This window comes from Marmota flaviventris, chromosome X (assembly GCF_047511675.1).
Source record: "Marmota flaviventris isolate mMarFla1 chromosome X, mMarFla1.hap1, whole genome shotgun sequence".
Classification (NCBI taxonomy): Eukaryota; Metazoa; Chordata; class Mammalia; order Rodentia; family Sciuridae; genus Marmota; species Marmota flaviventris.
The window spans coordinates 117,273,411-117,288,938 of record NC_092518.1 but is presented as its reverse complement, the minus strand read 5'-3'; the positions used below and the strand labels follow the sequence as shown (position 1 = coordinate 117,288,938).

The following is a 15,528-nucleotide window of genomic DNA, read 5'->3' as shown; positions in this document are numbered from 1 at the left end:
GGATGTTGCAAGAATTTTGTGATCTGGTGGAGGGATTTTGGCTTTAGAATCAGACACAGTTCATCTTGAGTCCCAGCCCAGCTCTTTATAATTTTGGGAGTTTGTCCATAGGAGGAAACAGATATTACATCCTGGTCATTAGTTCTAAGCCCCAATTGTGAGATAAGTTTGAATTTAATGTATTTAAACAATAGAGTCAAGGCCATGGAAGATCATGGTGTATGTGACCCCAAGGTCTTCAGACCCCATCTCCTTGTGTTTGCTATCTGATATCTGCAATGGGAAAGAACCTGTGATAAGAATCAAGTGGGAAAGAATAATCTACTTTTGGACACTTCCTGGTTGGAAGTTCCTGTTCCCATGGAGGGCATTGTTCTCCTACTTTTTGGGCCTGTGGAGAAATATTAGGAGACCAGGCCCTTGACTCACTGATATCAGGGGACCCATAGCTCTGAAAACTTGCCTACTGTGAACTGAGATATGACAGAGAGATTCACACTTGAGGGTGTAGTTCTCAAAATGTTACTGCTGTTTACCGGTGTGGAGTTCTTGCTTCCCCAATGCTGAAGTATAACACCAGAGAAGCACATGGAGGCAAGTTTAGAGTGGAAAGTAGAAGCTTTATTTATTAAAGCTTTATTTATTAAAGGACAGCAGAAAAGACTTCTCCGCGGAGGAAGAAGGGGATTCAAGAGGTGGAATCCAAGTTAGGGGGAGACCTTCCCTCTTTTATAGCTAAGGTCTTCTTTACCCTTTCCTGTGTTGTTCCTGGGCTTTGTTCTGTTATCTTGCAGTGATATAATGTAGGTGGGAAGACCCAAAAGGTGAGGGGCAGATGGGCCAGAGAAGTAATCTGGGCAGGAAGGGCCTGGGGCAGCTTTTGATTAGCACCTCCCAGTATGCTGGGACCTGCTTCATTAACATTTTTTTTAGAATGGGCTCTGGGCCTTAGGAACATTAACCTTTCAATTTCCCCAAGTGCTGCTCTGCTTTCCTGGGCTCCATTCTCAACATGGCCTTCATTTTCAATTTTACTCAATATTAGACCTGATTTACCTAACTACACTAACTACCGATCTTTAAATCTGGCTTCAAAAACACATACTTTATTAGTAGTATTTTATTAGTCACCTAAATGTACTATGCTGGGTTATGTTATTCAAATCAATTTCAGCTGTTTCTTTTTCCATTTGATAGACCCAACCTGATCTTTTCTTAAAATTGGGAGCCATCTCGCCACAAAGCCATGAAAAGATAATTTTACCTTTACTATAAATTACTGCAAATTCTGAACCTGCTTGGAATGCCTGCCTGTGCCTTGAACTCACCCCTGCCTGGCTCTCTGACCAGATAGCAGCCCTCTCTGAAACTTTAGTGACACCTCATAAATATTGGCCTTCCCTGGCCAGATAACGACCCTCTCTGAGGCTCTAATGATCCTCATAAATTCTGATGTTGGGGCCAGCAAAAAATGTAAACTACCATTAGTGTGATGTTTGTCAGAGTTCTGTTATCTGTAACCTCCCTTTGTGTAACTTTCTGGGCTATAAAGCTGGGCTGCAGGAAAGCTGCTGCTATTGTCTTGTTTCCCGCGGTTTTGGGCGGGAGAAGCAGGCTGGTCAAAATAATAAGCTTGCTTTACTTTGATTTTAATTGGAGTCAGTGGTCTCTTCTTGCATCCTGGTCTAACACATTGTTAATGTGAATAATAGAAATATTTAAATTTCCCTTGTGCCTTACATGCTGTTTTCATTGAATGTTGTCGCTTTAGGAGGTTGCTTCCCAGTTCAATCTGCCTCCTAACAAGAGCAGAAAAGTTAAATGAAATTTCATAGTAATTGTCACTATATCACTTTCAACCATGAATAATATACAGGCATATGTAATCCATAAGCGGAAATTACATTATATGCAAGGTTAAATGAAAATGTTATGCTGGTTGGAGGCTCTGGGGTGCAATTCCCAGACCTCGGGAAAAAAACACACACACACACACACACACACACACACACACACACACACACACACACAAAACCAACAACAAACCACGATGCAACCAAGAACCTGCCATTCTGGCCTTATTCATGCCTGGATTGGACATAATTCCATATCAATCAAAAAGAAGGCTTACTGGGCTCATACTGGGGGTGGGTGGGCACCCTCCGATGCCCTGTCCAATCAGGAGCACTTCCTGACAACTGTCCAATCCTGTGTGCAGCCAGCGAGAAGGGGGCGGGCTTCCTCGATCTCTCGGGGTCCTTTTCTTCGGGTCCGCCATTCCTACTGTTCAGCTGCAGGATCGTCTGTTACGTTTGGAGTCCCCGGTTGCGGCTGCTGTGCGGGTGCTGTGCGGGTGCTGAAGATCCCTGGGTCGTAGGCTTGGCTTCTGAGCACGAGGAAATGGTGAGTGTGGCGTGGCATCCGGAGCCTGAGAGGGAGGCGGGCGGCGGGCGGCACGGGGAGGGGAAGCAGAGACTGTTGGAACCGTGGCTGTGGCGGGAACGGGAGCCGGCCGACGCGACTGCAGGCAATCTGGCTCTGCTCTGCAGGCTTGAGCCTTCCCAGTACCCCCCCTCAGTCCCACTGGCCCTCCAGATGGCGAGTGTGCCCGTGGCAGAACCGCGAACAGCCTTTCCCCCCCAAGGGCACCCTCAGCTCCCGGTTCTAACCCTATCTGGCCGCCTTGTGCCTGCAGCCAGTGTCTTCCCAGATGGTGGTGGCTGACTGGGGGCACGATTATCTTCATCCAGTCTCCACCTGAGGGTTTCCCGCGGGAGAGGAGGTGTAGGATATAGGGAACTCGCTTCTTCCTGAGCTAGCTCATTTGCATTTTTACTTCATTTTTTTTTTTCTTTACTTTCCTTTTGTTTGTTACTGGACCATTGACCGGAGGGATACTTTAACCACTGAGCTACGTTTCTGGTACTTTTTTTATTTATTTATTTATTTTTTAGAAGTAGTCGGAAACAATACCCTTATTTTGTTTGTTTATTTTTATGTGGTGCTGAGGGTCGAACCCAGGGCCTTGCACTTGCTGGAGGAGCACTCTACCGCTGAGCCACAATCCCACCCCCCGCCTTTTTTTTTTTTTTTTTTTTTTTTTAATTATTTGAGACAGAGTCTAGCTAAGTTTCTGAGACTGGCCTTGTTATGGTTTGATTTCTCTAGACTTCTCTATCGCTATTAAATATATAATTCTAACATACCTGCAAATGGATTCGTGTGTGGATTTTGTTTATATTGTTATTCCTTGATGATTAACATAATGGTATAGTTTCATAATATGCATGGATGTCAAGTAAGGACTTCTCTCCAAAGCATATTTGGAGATCTTTATCATTAATTAGATGGTGAAACATTTCTAGGTCTCTGTAGCTCCTGTTTTGTTTAATGGTCTCTGTTTATGATCCAGAAACACACTGTTTTTGCTATTATGGCTCTGTGGCATAAATTGAAGTCAGATGTTTTGAGGTTTTCGGGTTTACAGTTTACAGAATTGCTTGCTATTCCATAAGACTCTGAGGGTTTTTTTTTTTTATCTTCTAGTTATGAGAATAATAATATTGTTATTTTGATCAAGATTATATCCCATCTGTAGGTGGCTTTAAGTAATCTGATGGCTTTTTTTCAGTCTATAGATGGCTTTAGTTTATTTAGTTTATTTAATGTAGATGGCTTTAGTTTATCTGTAGATGATTTTAATGTTTTCAGTGTTTTGTAATTTTTCTCATGGAAATTTTTACTTTCTTTTGTTAGACTTATTGCTAAGCATTTTTAAGTTATTTGCAATAAAACAACTTTTTTGATTTATTTCTCAACAGATTCATTATTGTGGGCAAAATTTATTGATTTTCATACTGATTTATTTATTCTGTAACTTTGATGCATTTGTTTATCACCAGTAGGAATCTTCTGGTGGAAACATTAGGATTTTCTAAGTTTAACCTTATGACATCTGTAGACATATAATTTGACTTCTTCCTTTCCTATTTGTATCCCTTTAATTTTTGCGTCTTGCCTAAAGCTTCAGCTAAATTTATGTATTTATTGTACAGGAGTGGTGGGGGTGGGTGTCCTTTCTATTTTTCATCATTTAAAGGCACTGCATTCAGCTCTTCCCTATTCAGTAGAAAGCTGGCATTAGATTTGTTATGTAGCCTTTGATGTTGAAGCAATTTCCTTCTATTCACAGTTTCTTCAGATTATATATCTGGATGTGATATTGAAGTTTGTCAAAGGCTTTTTTTTTTTTTTTTGGCATCTATTGAGATGATCATGTGAATTTTATATTTGTATTTATGTGGTGTATTATATGTATATTGATTTGTGCTTGTTGCAGTCCTGCAATAAAAACAAGTTTATCATGCTCTATGATCTTTGTAATGTGCTATTAAATATGATTTGGTTTGCTATCACATTGAGGGGGTATTCATCTAAGTTCATTAGTTATATTGGTTTGTCATTTTCTTCCCTCAAGAAGTGTTCTTATCTTGCTTTGGTTTTTGTTTGGTAGTACTGGGGATTAAACCCAGTACCATTCAACTCATACAATCCCAGTTCTTTTAATTTTATTTTGAGATTAAGTGTTAAGTTTTGGATGTGAGGTGTCCCCCAAATGCTCACATGCGAGACAATGCAAGAAGTTTCAGAGAGGAATTGATTGGATTGTGAAAGCCTTAACCCTAACAGTGAATTAATTCTTGCATGGGATTAACTGAGTTGTCACTGGAGGTAATAGTGCATTGGGGTCAGGGCTTTGGGGTATATATTTATGTCTGGTAAGTGGAGTTTTTCTCTTTGTTTTCTCATCACCATGTGAGCTGTTTTCCTCTGTCACACTCTTTCTTTCCACCAAGATGTTCTGCTTCACTTTGAGCCCTGAGGAATGAAACTGGCTTTCTATGGACTGAAACCTCTAAGACTGTGATCCCTCAAATAAACTCTTAATCCTCTATAAATGTGCTCGTTCTTTTAGTCACAGTGGTGAAATAGCTAACTAAAATGCAAGGTCTTGCTAAGTTACTGAGGCTGGCTTTGAACTTGTGATCTTCCTGGCTCAGCCTCCCAAATTTTGGGGATTATAGGTATGCAACACAGTTTGGGATTATAGGTATGCAACACAGCTGGTCTCCTGCCTGGTTTTTAAAATCATGATGATACTGGCTTCATAGAATGAATTGGGGAGTGTTTCTTATTTTTCTAGTTCGAGGAGTAACTTGAGGAGCATTGTGTTGATTCCTCCTAATGTTCTGGTAAAAGTTAGTATTGAAGTCATCTTGTCCAGGAGATTCTGTGTTGAAAAGCTTGGTATTATTGCTTTATTTGCATTACTTTTTTTTTTTTTTTTTTGCGGGGTGGGGATGTACTGGGGATTGAACTCAGGGGCACTCGACCACTGAGCCATATCCCTAGCCCTATTTTGTATTTTATTAGAGACAGAGTCTCACTGAGTTTCTTAGCGCCTTGCTAAATTGCTGAGGCTGCCTTTGGATTCATGATCCTTCTGCCTCTGCCCCCCTAGCTGCTGGGATTACAGGCATGTGCCACTGTGCCCAGCTGCATTGAATTTTATTGTTATTTTATGTTATCAATATGCAGTTTGTTAACTTTTGGTAGGTCATGCATGCCTTGAAATTTAACCATTTCTTCCAGATTTTCCAATGTATTAGAATATGAGTTTTCTAAATAGTCCCTGATAATCCTTTCAATTGCATTGGCCTCTGTAGTGATATTGCTTCTTTCATCTCTAATTTTATGAATTTCTCTTTCCTATGATTTGTTTGTCTAAGGGTTTATTCATTTCATTAATGTTTTTCAAAGAACCAACTAGTTTCTTCATCAATCCTTTGTACTCTTTTTATTCTCTATTTCATCTCTTATCTTTATTCTTTCCTTATACTCAGTTGGAGAATAATTTGATTTTTGTCTTTATAAGACTAACAGATGTATTACTAGGTTATTTTGTTTGTGTCTTTCTGGTATTTTATGTAGGAACTCATAACTGCATTTTCTTTTTTTAGAACTTCCTTCATGGTATCCCAGAAATTCTGTATATAGTATTTCTATTGTTTGAATCTAAGATTTTAAAAATTTCTCTCCTTATTTATTTTATGACATACACTCAAAAAAGTATTCAATTGCCATGTGATTGTATATTATCTTTAATTTTTCTTGCTACTGATTTCAGGCAATAATGACCTGACAAGATACAAAGCATTGGTTGCACATTTTTCTCTGTTAGGACTTCCTTTGTGGCCTTCAATATGACCTATTTTGGAGAGAGTTCCATGAGCATGTTAAAATAAAGTGTGGTCACCTACTGTAAACTGAAATATTTTATAAGTACTTGTTAAGTCAATTTTGTATATAGTATGCTTTAGCTGCAGGCCATATTTTTTTCCTCAAAAATTAGGTCTGATTTTGTAATTGAAAGGTAAATTTGGTCATGTTTAATCAGTTTCATATGATCATAGTGAACTTGGAATAAAAGCTGTGGCAAACCTATGAGAGTTGGACTTTGAAAAAGTGGAGTTGGTAATAAAATTATAGACAGAAAGATGGCTATCTAAATTGGATTTTGTCATGAACATATCTGCATATTTGTAAGGACAATCTAAAAATAAGTTGTCAAATATTTTCTTTGTTCTCTACTTATTTGTCAGGGTTGTGTTTTCCTATTATTGTTTGTCAGTGTGGCTTGTTTCTCATAGAGGTGACTTGTACAATTGCTTCTGTATGAATATGGAAATGTCAGATGACAGCATTTTTTGTTTGTTTATCCCAGCACAAGGTTTTGTGTAGGTGTGTGGTTGATACAAATGAAGGCCTATGTTCTAGTGTAGATGAGAGTATTATCAACCCTAAGCTGGAGCCAATGCAAGAATGAGGAGACTGTAAAGTCCAGAGGACTGAATATTTGGTGAGATTGATGACATTGATCATTAGAGAAACAAGGTTTGATTTTGGATTAGATATGCAAGCGATTATACAAGACATAAATGCAAAATAGTACAAAGTTTTGGCTGAACAATGGAATTCTTAACATGTGTTAAGAGTATTCCTTAAGATATGAGAAGATTATTTTAATAATAATAAATGGCTTAAAACAATAAATACGAGAAAGAGTGACGATGTTCTTCCAAAAATAAAGATTAGAAACATACATTTGTGTCGGGGTTTATGACTCTGTGGTATAGAAATTTCCTTGCTTGTGAGGTAACCTTAGTGTAATTCCTATCACTTCCAAAATAACAACAACAAATTAAAAAAAGAATTTTTTTAATTACAACATTTAGTTATACATATTAATTGTGTTTATTTTGCCAAAATTATACATGGTTCAATTTGATTTTTCCCTTTTAATCCTCATTACCTTCTTTTCTCTTCCATCTTTCCTCCTAATATTCTCCTTAGTCTAATCTACTAATCTTTCTTTCTCTCATTTATTTCTTTTTCATTGGTACTTTATATATACAAAAATATGTAATTGACAGTGTTATATTCATATATGCAAATAACATTTTGTTCAATTCTGTCCACATTTTTCTCCATTCCTGTCCCTTCTTTTCTCAATCTCTAATCTCCCCTGTATATTTATGATATCCAATCACATTTTCCTAGTTTTGCTCTAGCTGACACATAAGAGATAAAACATTTTACCCTTGATTTTTTAAATCTGTTTTACTTAGCATAATATTCTCCATTTCCATCCATTTACTGGCAAATGCCAATATTTAAAATTTCTTTATGATTGTGTAAAACTGTGTGTGTGTGTGAGAGAGAGAGAGAGAGAGAGAGAGAGAGAGATGGATGAAGAGAGAGAGAGAGAGATTTCTTGATGCATTCATCTGTTAATGGGCATCTGAACTGCTTCAACAATTTGGCCATTGTGAATTGTGCTACTATGTATATAAATGTGAATATATGAAAATATAGTTTAAGTTACATTTAGTTATGTATATAGGGAAAATTGACAGATATCCAATATTCATGACTATTCAGACATGTTTTTCTCATACAAATATAAATGAGTCATAAGAAGAAAATAACAACACTTCACAAATGATCATATATATATATATATATATACATATAGCCATGGCATAATAATGTAAATGTTTTTTTATTATGAAAAATAATTTTTATTCAGAAACTTATCACTTGCATTTTTTTGTGTCTCTTCACAATTTCTTATTAATTATACATGACTGTAGAATTCATTTTAGAATTGACACATTGTACAAAAATGGAGCACAAGTTTTCATTCCTCTGGCTATACATGGTGCAGAGTCACAAAAGTAGGGTAATCATACATGTGTATAGGGTAATAATGTTTGTCTAATTCCATCATCCTTCCCATACCCACACCATTTTTCCTCCCCTAACTCCCCTCTGCACAATCCAAAATTTATTCATCATCCCCCCCTCCCTTGTTGGATCATCATTGGCTTATCAGAGAAAACATTTGGCTTTTGTTTTTTGGGGGGGTTTGGCTTATTTCACTTAATATGATTTCTCCAACTTCATTCATTTATCTGTAAATGCCATAATTTCATTCTTCTTTAAGGCTGAGTAATATTCCAGTGTGTATGTGCACTGATTTTTTTTTTTTTTTTTAACCATTCATCTATTTAGGGGCATCTAGGTTGTTTCCATAGTTTAGCTATTGTGAATTGAGTTTCTCTAAACATTGATGTGGCTGTTTCACTGTAGTATGGTGATTTAAAGTCCTTTGGGTGCAAGCCAAGGAGTGGGATAGCTAGGTCAAATGGTGGTTCCATTCCAAGTTTTTTTGAGAAATCTCCATACTGCTTTCCATAGTGGTTGACCAATTTGCAGTCCCACCTGCAATGTGTGAGTATGCCCTTTTCTCCCCATTCTCACCAACACTTATTATTGCTTGTATTCTTCATAATTGCCATTCTGACTGGAGTAAGAGGAGATCTTGGAATAGTTTTTATTTGCATTTCTCTAATTGCTACAGATGTTGAGCCTTTTTTTCTATGTTGATTGATAGTATTTCTTCTTCCATGAAATGTCTATTTAGTTCCTTAGCCCATTTATTGATTGGATTATTTTTATTATTATTATTTTTTGGTGTTATGTTTTTTGAGTTCTTTATATATCCTGGAGATTAATGCCTGTGGTAAAGATTTTCTCCCGTTCTGTATTCTCTCTTCACGTTATTTATTGCTTCTTTTGCTGAAAAGCAGTTTTTAGTTTGAATGTATTCCATTTATTGATTCTTGGTTTTACTTTTTGCACTTTAGGGGTCTGGTTAAGGAAGTCAATTCCTAAGCTGACCTGGTGAAGATTTGAGCCTCGTTTTTCTTCTATTAGGTGCATGCATGGTCTCTGTTCTAGTGCCTAGGTCTTTGATACACTTTGAGTTGATCTTTGTGCAGAGTGGGACATAGAGGTAGAATTTCATTTTGCTACATATGGATTTCCAGTTTTCCTATCACCATTTGTTGAATAGCTACTTTTGTCTAGTATGAGATAAGGTGTTTATGTGCGTTTCTCTCTGTGTTTTCTATTCTGTACTGTTGGTCTACATGTCTTATTTTGGTGCCAATACCATGTCATTTTTGTTACTACTGCCATGTAGTATAGTTAAGGTCTGGTATTGTGATGCCTTCTTTTTCACTCTTTTTGCTAAGTATTGTTGTAACTACTCTGGGCCTGTTAATTTTCAAAATGAATTTCGTGATTGCTTTTTCTTGTTCTATGAAGAATGTCACTGGAATTTTAATAGGAAACAATTTTGGTAGTATTGTTTGCCCTTTTTTATTGGCAGTGGATTTGACTGTTCTCTGCCTCCTGTACAAACTTATGTCTTATACTTTCTGGTAAAATATGCATAAAATTAAATTTACTTTTATAACTCTTTTTAAGGGTAAAATTCAGTACCATTTAGTGTATTCACAGTGTTGGAAAACATCAGAACTATCTAGTTCCTGATATATACAACAACCAGTGCCTTCCAACACCCATTTCCATTTTCTTCTTCCCTCATGGCCTGGAATGACTAAGATACATTTTTTTTTTCCAATGCATTTGCTTTGTCATAAAATTTAAAATAACTTGACCTATGCAGTATGTGGCAAGTTCCTCTAATTTATTTCCCTTAACATAATGCTTTCAAGGCTATTTTTGCTATATATTTTAGCATATTCTAATTAAAGTATTGATGAGTAAAATTCTTTGTGGACATACCAAATTTTAGTTATCAGTTGTGGTTTTTATTGTGTCATTTGAAGTATTTTGGATAAATCCAGGTGCACTCTACTACTGTACTGACCAACATTTCCAGACCTTTTTTTTTTCCCCCCCATTTTGAGGCAGGGATTCCATAAACTTGCTCAAACTTGTGATTTCCACTTTCTACCCTCTAGAGTTCCTGGGATTCTAGGTTGCACCACTATAAGTGACAGTTATCAGTGAATCTGCTATTAGATATTTGGGTTGTTTGCACCTTTGGTTATTATTATCAATTTTGTGTGTGTGTGTGTGTGTGTGCATGTGCGTGTGTGCATGTGCCGTGTGCACAGTGCTAGGGGATTGAATACAGGTCCTTGTGCATGTGAAGTAAGTACTCTACCACCTGAACTATGGCCCCAGCCCAGTACTTTTGGTTATTTTGAATAATTCAACTATAAATATTCATATACAAATTATTTTCTAACTATGTTTTGAGTTATTTTTGTACATGTCTGGTGTGAATTTTGATTTATTTTGCAATTCATTATTTATTATAATTATTTATATATTTATTGCTTATAATACATGAAGGTGCTTTCCACACTACTTGTACCATTTTGCATCCTCTCAAAGGTGTATGGAATTTTCAATTTTCCATAGCTTTGATTTTGTTTTGTTTTGCTTATTCACAGTTTTAGGTTTTGGTAAATTTTAATATTTTTTGTTTACAGCACAAAACAACAACATTTAGGCAGATAAAAGATCAAACAATCTGTTACATATGGCTCTGAAGAGAAAAATGTATTGATACAAAGGAACATAGAGAACATATGCAGTCCATGGTTATCACAGTCTAGATCCCTAAGACTCAGTTTGTACATTTCAGTTTATATCAAATCAACAAAAGTTTATGGAACCACATTGATTTAATAGGTGAAAAAATTTGGGTGACTCTGGAATGTGCAAGTTGTCCCTAACAGTGTGGTCTCTGTCATTTGTGTTTATATGGAGGATGCATATGGGCACTACAGTGTGAAAACCTGAAACAGAAGTGTTGTGTGCATGGCTCTAATCATATTTTCAAAAGGGGAAATAACTGGCCTTCAGCTCAGGTTAAATATTTGTTGACACAACTTTTCAAAAACAAGAAAACTGTGTTAATATTGTCTTTTTTACTTCCATGATAATATAATATTATGCACAGGACTTTTATTTTAGTAGAGATTAAACATTTTTGTTGAATTTATTTTTGCAGCCAAAGGCTCCATTGCGAAATCTAAATTCATGAATATTTAATTTTGCTTTTGTGTAAATTTTTATAGTTTTGGCATTAAAATTAGTTCTGTGGTTTACTTTGAGATAATCATTGTACAACAATCTCATTTTTTGCCTGTAAATAAGCATTCATCTTAACCTTATTTGTAGAAGAGACTATTCTTTATTAAATTATCTTGACAACCCTGTCAAAAATAAATTGTCTTCAGGTATGTGGTTAATTTCTTTTTTATTTCATTTTTATTTTTAAAGAGAGGGAATTTTTTTAATATTTCTTTTTCCTTTCCTTTTTTTTTTTTTTTTTTTAGTTTCGGCGGACACAACATCTTTGTTTGTATGTGGTGCTGAGGATCGAACCCGAGCCGCATGCATGCCAGGCGAGTGCGCTACAGCTTGAGCCACATCCCCAGCCATATGTGGTTAATTTCTAGACTTCAAAATTCTTGAGAGCCACAGCCTTGAGAGCCACAGCCGAGTTGGGATGGCGCCTAGCATTTTGCCAGAAGGAGTGATTGAGAGGTGTCCCTAGGGAGCCATTAAGATGATGATAATTAAGTTAAGCTGTGTATAATTGCTGTGACTGGATGATGCTGGATTGAAACAGGCTGTGTATTCAGTTGTCTATAGACCCCTGCTGTCCTGCAATAGGGTGGCTCCTGCTGCCTCAGGTGCCCGCTACTTTTGAGTTCTTCCTACTTTTGAGTTCTCACTGAGTTCCAGTTGAGTTCCCGTGGAGTTCGCGTGGAGCCTAGTGGAGAGGGAGAGAGTTCCTGGGAAGTGCTTGTGGAGTGCGGGTGAGAGTTCGGGCATAAAGGAGTTCCTGTTTGAACCTACAAGTGGCTCATGACCTCCCAATTTGGTGCCCAGCCTGACTGCGGAATTTGGTGGCCCGTGCCGGGGATGCCTGAAGCTTGGTGTTAAGTGAAATTGCTCACCCCTGAGGGAGGGCGAGAGAATGGGTGTCCATTTCAAAAAACAATGTGTTCTTGTTTTGATTTGTTTTGTTTTTGTTTCAAGCTGCCTGTCCCTAGAACTTTCTCAGGCAAACTGGGGAAAATGGTTGGCTCAGAGTTTGAAGTTGTCCGGCCCTGAGGAAGAGATAGAGAAAAACCATGGATACACATATCAAGAAAATAGAAAAACTGATACAACGAATTTTTGTTCCATTTTTGTTTCATTCTGTTTCGGTTTTGTTTTGTATTATCTTGTTGGGTTGCGTTATCCATGTAGCAGAAATATGGGGTCAGAAATTAGCAAAAAACAAACCGAAAGAATGTTAAGTAAATTGTTAGAGGAAGGAGGCACCCCAGTAAAAGCAAGAACAGTCAGGGCATACGTTGATACAATACAAAAATGTAGCCCATGGCTTTTTAAGGAGGAGTTGTTGAATATATCACAATGGGACCATCATGGTGAAGACTTAAGAAAGAGGGAAAAGAAAAACCCAGGAACTCTGCCAATTGGCACATTGCCATTGTGGATGATGATACGATTTTGTTTGCCTAGTCCAAAGCTTTCAGTTCAGATTATGGTAGAAGACATATTAGATCAGGAAAAAGAGGAGGCCTCTCGAGATAGTCAGAAAGGGGCAGAAAGTTTAGAGCAGAAAAAGCCATCAGGGGAAAAGTTACAACAGGAGGCTGCTACTAACACCTTTGTATCACCAGAGGGCGTAAGTGTCCAACCAACAGCTCCACCTATGGAGACAACATATGCTGGGGGGCCCCAAACCCCCGTAGTTGATAGATGGGATCCTGAGACAGGACCTCAAAGATTAAGATGCCCTGTATTTGAGACAACAGAAGGGCAGCGAATTCACCGTGCTCTAGATTTCAAAACAGTGAAGCAGCTGAAAGAGGCTGTAACAATCTATGGTCCTCAAACACCCTTCACTGTAAGTATGGTCGAATCCATTACCTACTTTGACATGACGCCAGCAGATTGGGCTAGTATGTGCAAAGCTGTGCTAAATGGAGGACAATATCTGTTATGGAAGGTTGCCAATCAGGAATTTTGCATGGAGACGGCTAAGCGAAATGCAGCAGCTGGTTATCCTCAGAGAAATTTAGATATGTTGTTAGGAAAGGGACCTTATGAGAGTCAGTTGCAACAAATTAGATATGATCCTGCTATATACTCACAAATCGCTTTAGCCGCAGTTAGGGCATGGAAAACTTTACAGGGGCATGGAGATTTACAGTTATCTAAGGTAATACAAGGAACTAATGAACCTTATGCTGAATTTGTAGATAGGCTTATACAAACAGCTACCAGAATCTTTGGGGATGTAGAACAAGCGATGCCATTAATAAAACAACTAGCTTACGAGCAAGCAAACAAATGGTGCAGGGAGGTCATTAGACCATGGAAACATGGAGATTTAAACACATATATTAAATTATGTAGAGACATTAATGAACGGGAGCAAGTCTTGGCAACTGCAATACAACAGGCTTTAGGTGCCAGGCCCAAAACATGCTACAATTGTGGACAAACAGGACATTTTAGAAGGAGTTGCTCCATAGGAGGAGGGTTTAACAAAACTAGATATGATCAAAGGGGTAAAGTACCAGGTATTTGCCCATGATGCCATAGAGGGAGACATTGGGCTAATGAATGCCTTTCTCAAACCACCATAGAGGGTATTTCTTTATCAAAAAACTGACAAGGACCAGATGTTGACCCACGATACCATGGAGAAAAGCATCGTGCTCCATTGCCAAAAAACGGACAGGAGGGCCCAGTGCTCCGGGGCCCATGACCACAAATATACGGGGCACTGGAGGAACCCAGCAACACCATCAGGGCAGTGCCCAGGACACATTATCCATTAGATTGCTCATGAAAAAATGGATCCAAATATTTTTATTATTCACGTGATTTAAATGGTTTAATTTAAATTGGGTAAACAGCTGTTGAGGATTGTTTTAATATGTGAACAAAAAAGGAGATTAACAGATCTGTTTGTTTACTTTCACCTTTCCTTTTCATTATATCTAATTCTATTCAGAATACTAAATTGTTTAGAAAATTGCTTTTTTTTAGTGCCTGCTGGAATGTTACATAATTTTTTTTAGCCATCATTGCCAGAATTCCTGTCTTCATCCCAGTGCTGGTGAAGACAAAGATAAAACTGAAATACAGCTTCTGCGATAGCTATCACAACAAACTGTATAAACTGATGCATCAATGAATAATAACTCAACAAGTGATGCTCAATCAAGGAGTCGATTTACTTTGGGAGGAAATGGACATATAGATGGATTCCTCTGCTTTGAACTGCTTGCAGAACTTGCCTGGACTATGTATCACTTGTATGCATTGTGAACTATCTGTTGGTGCAACGAATTGTGGTAGTGCTGCGGTATCTTTGCTGATGGTGTCATCGGTGGTACAATTTTTCCAAAAGGAACCGTCATTTGGCTTGAGATCGTGGCATTTTGCATCCTCCTCCCTTTTGCTTGTGATGGTCTAAAATTTGGGGGCCAACAGAGGTGAGACAAAGAACCTCACCCCCCCTCCCCTCTGGCACCAAGGCCAAATTTGGGGGCCAACAGAGGTGAGGCAAAGATTTTCACCCCCCCCACTGGCACCAAGGCTAAATTTGGGGGCCACCAGAGGTGAGGCAAAGTACCTCACCCCCCCACTGGCACCAAGGCCAAATTTGGGGGCCAACAGAGGTGAGGCAAAGAACCTCACCCCCCCACTGGCACCAAGGCCAAATTTGGGGGCCAAAAGAGGTGAGGCAAAGAACCTCACCCCCTCACTGGTGCAAAGCTCAAACTTGGGGGCCAATAGAGGTGAGGCAAAGAACCTCACCCCCTCACTGGTCCAAAGGCCTATCCACAAGTATGGCTGTATGCTGGACCAGTAGTCAATGACTGGTAAGATCCAATTGCAGTGGTACCAACCTAAGACAGGAGGCTGATGCCTTGAGGTCAGCTCATCCTCTGACAAGTAAGGACCATATGTAGTATTGGACAACCTAAGACAGGCATGTTCCCTAAGCCACATTGCTTGTTGTTTAATTAAACAGAATAGAGGAGATGTTGA

The 15,528-nt window shown here is 38.2% G+C and overlaps 1 protein-coding gene across 4 annotated transcripts in view; it reads left to right on the top strand.

The window, feature by feature from the left end:
* Window positions 1-2,157: 2,157 nt before the first annotated feature.
* The window catches only part of LOC114083921 (zinc finger protein 721-like), a 114,169-nt gene continuing 100,798 nt past the window's right edge, over window positions 2,158-15,528 (top strand). For 2 of the 4 annotated variants that reach the window (XR_011705674.1, XM_071606417.1), the window contains exon 1: window positions 2,158-2,403. Coding sequence is in view for 1 of the 4 variants with exons in the window: in XM_071606417.1 (XP_071462518.1) it covers window positions 2,401-2,403 (3 nt within the window). In the remaining 3 variants the exon portion in view is untranslated. Of the gene's footprint in view, window positions 2,404-11,783; window positions 11,853-15,528 lie in introns of all 4 variants that reach the window. The other 2 variants (XR_011705672.1, XR_011705673.1) reach the window with 2 other exon arrangements.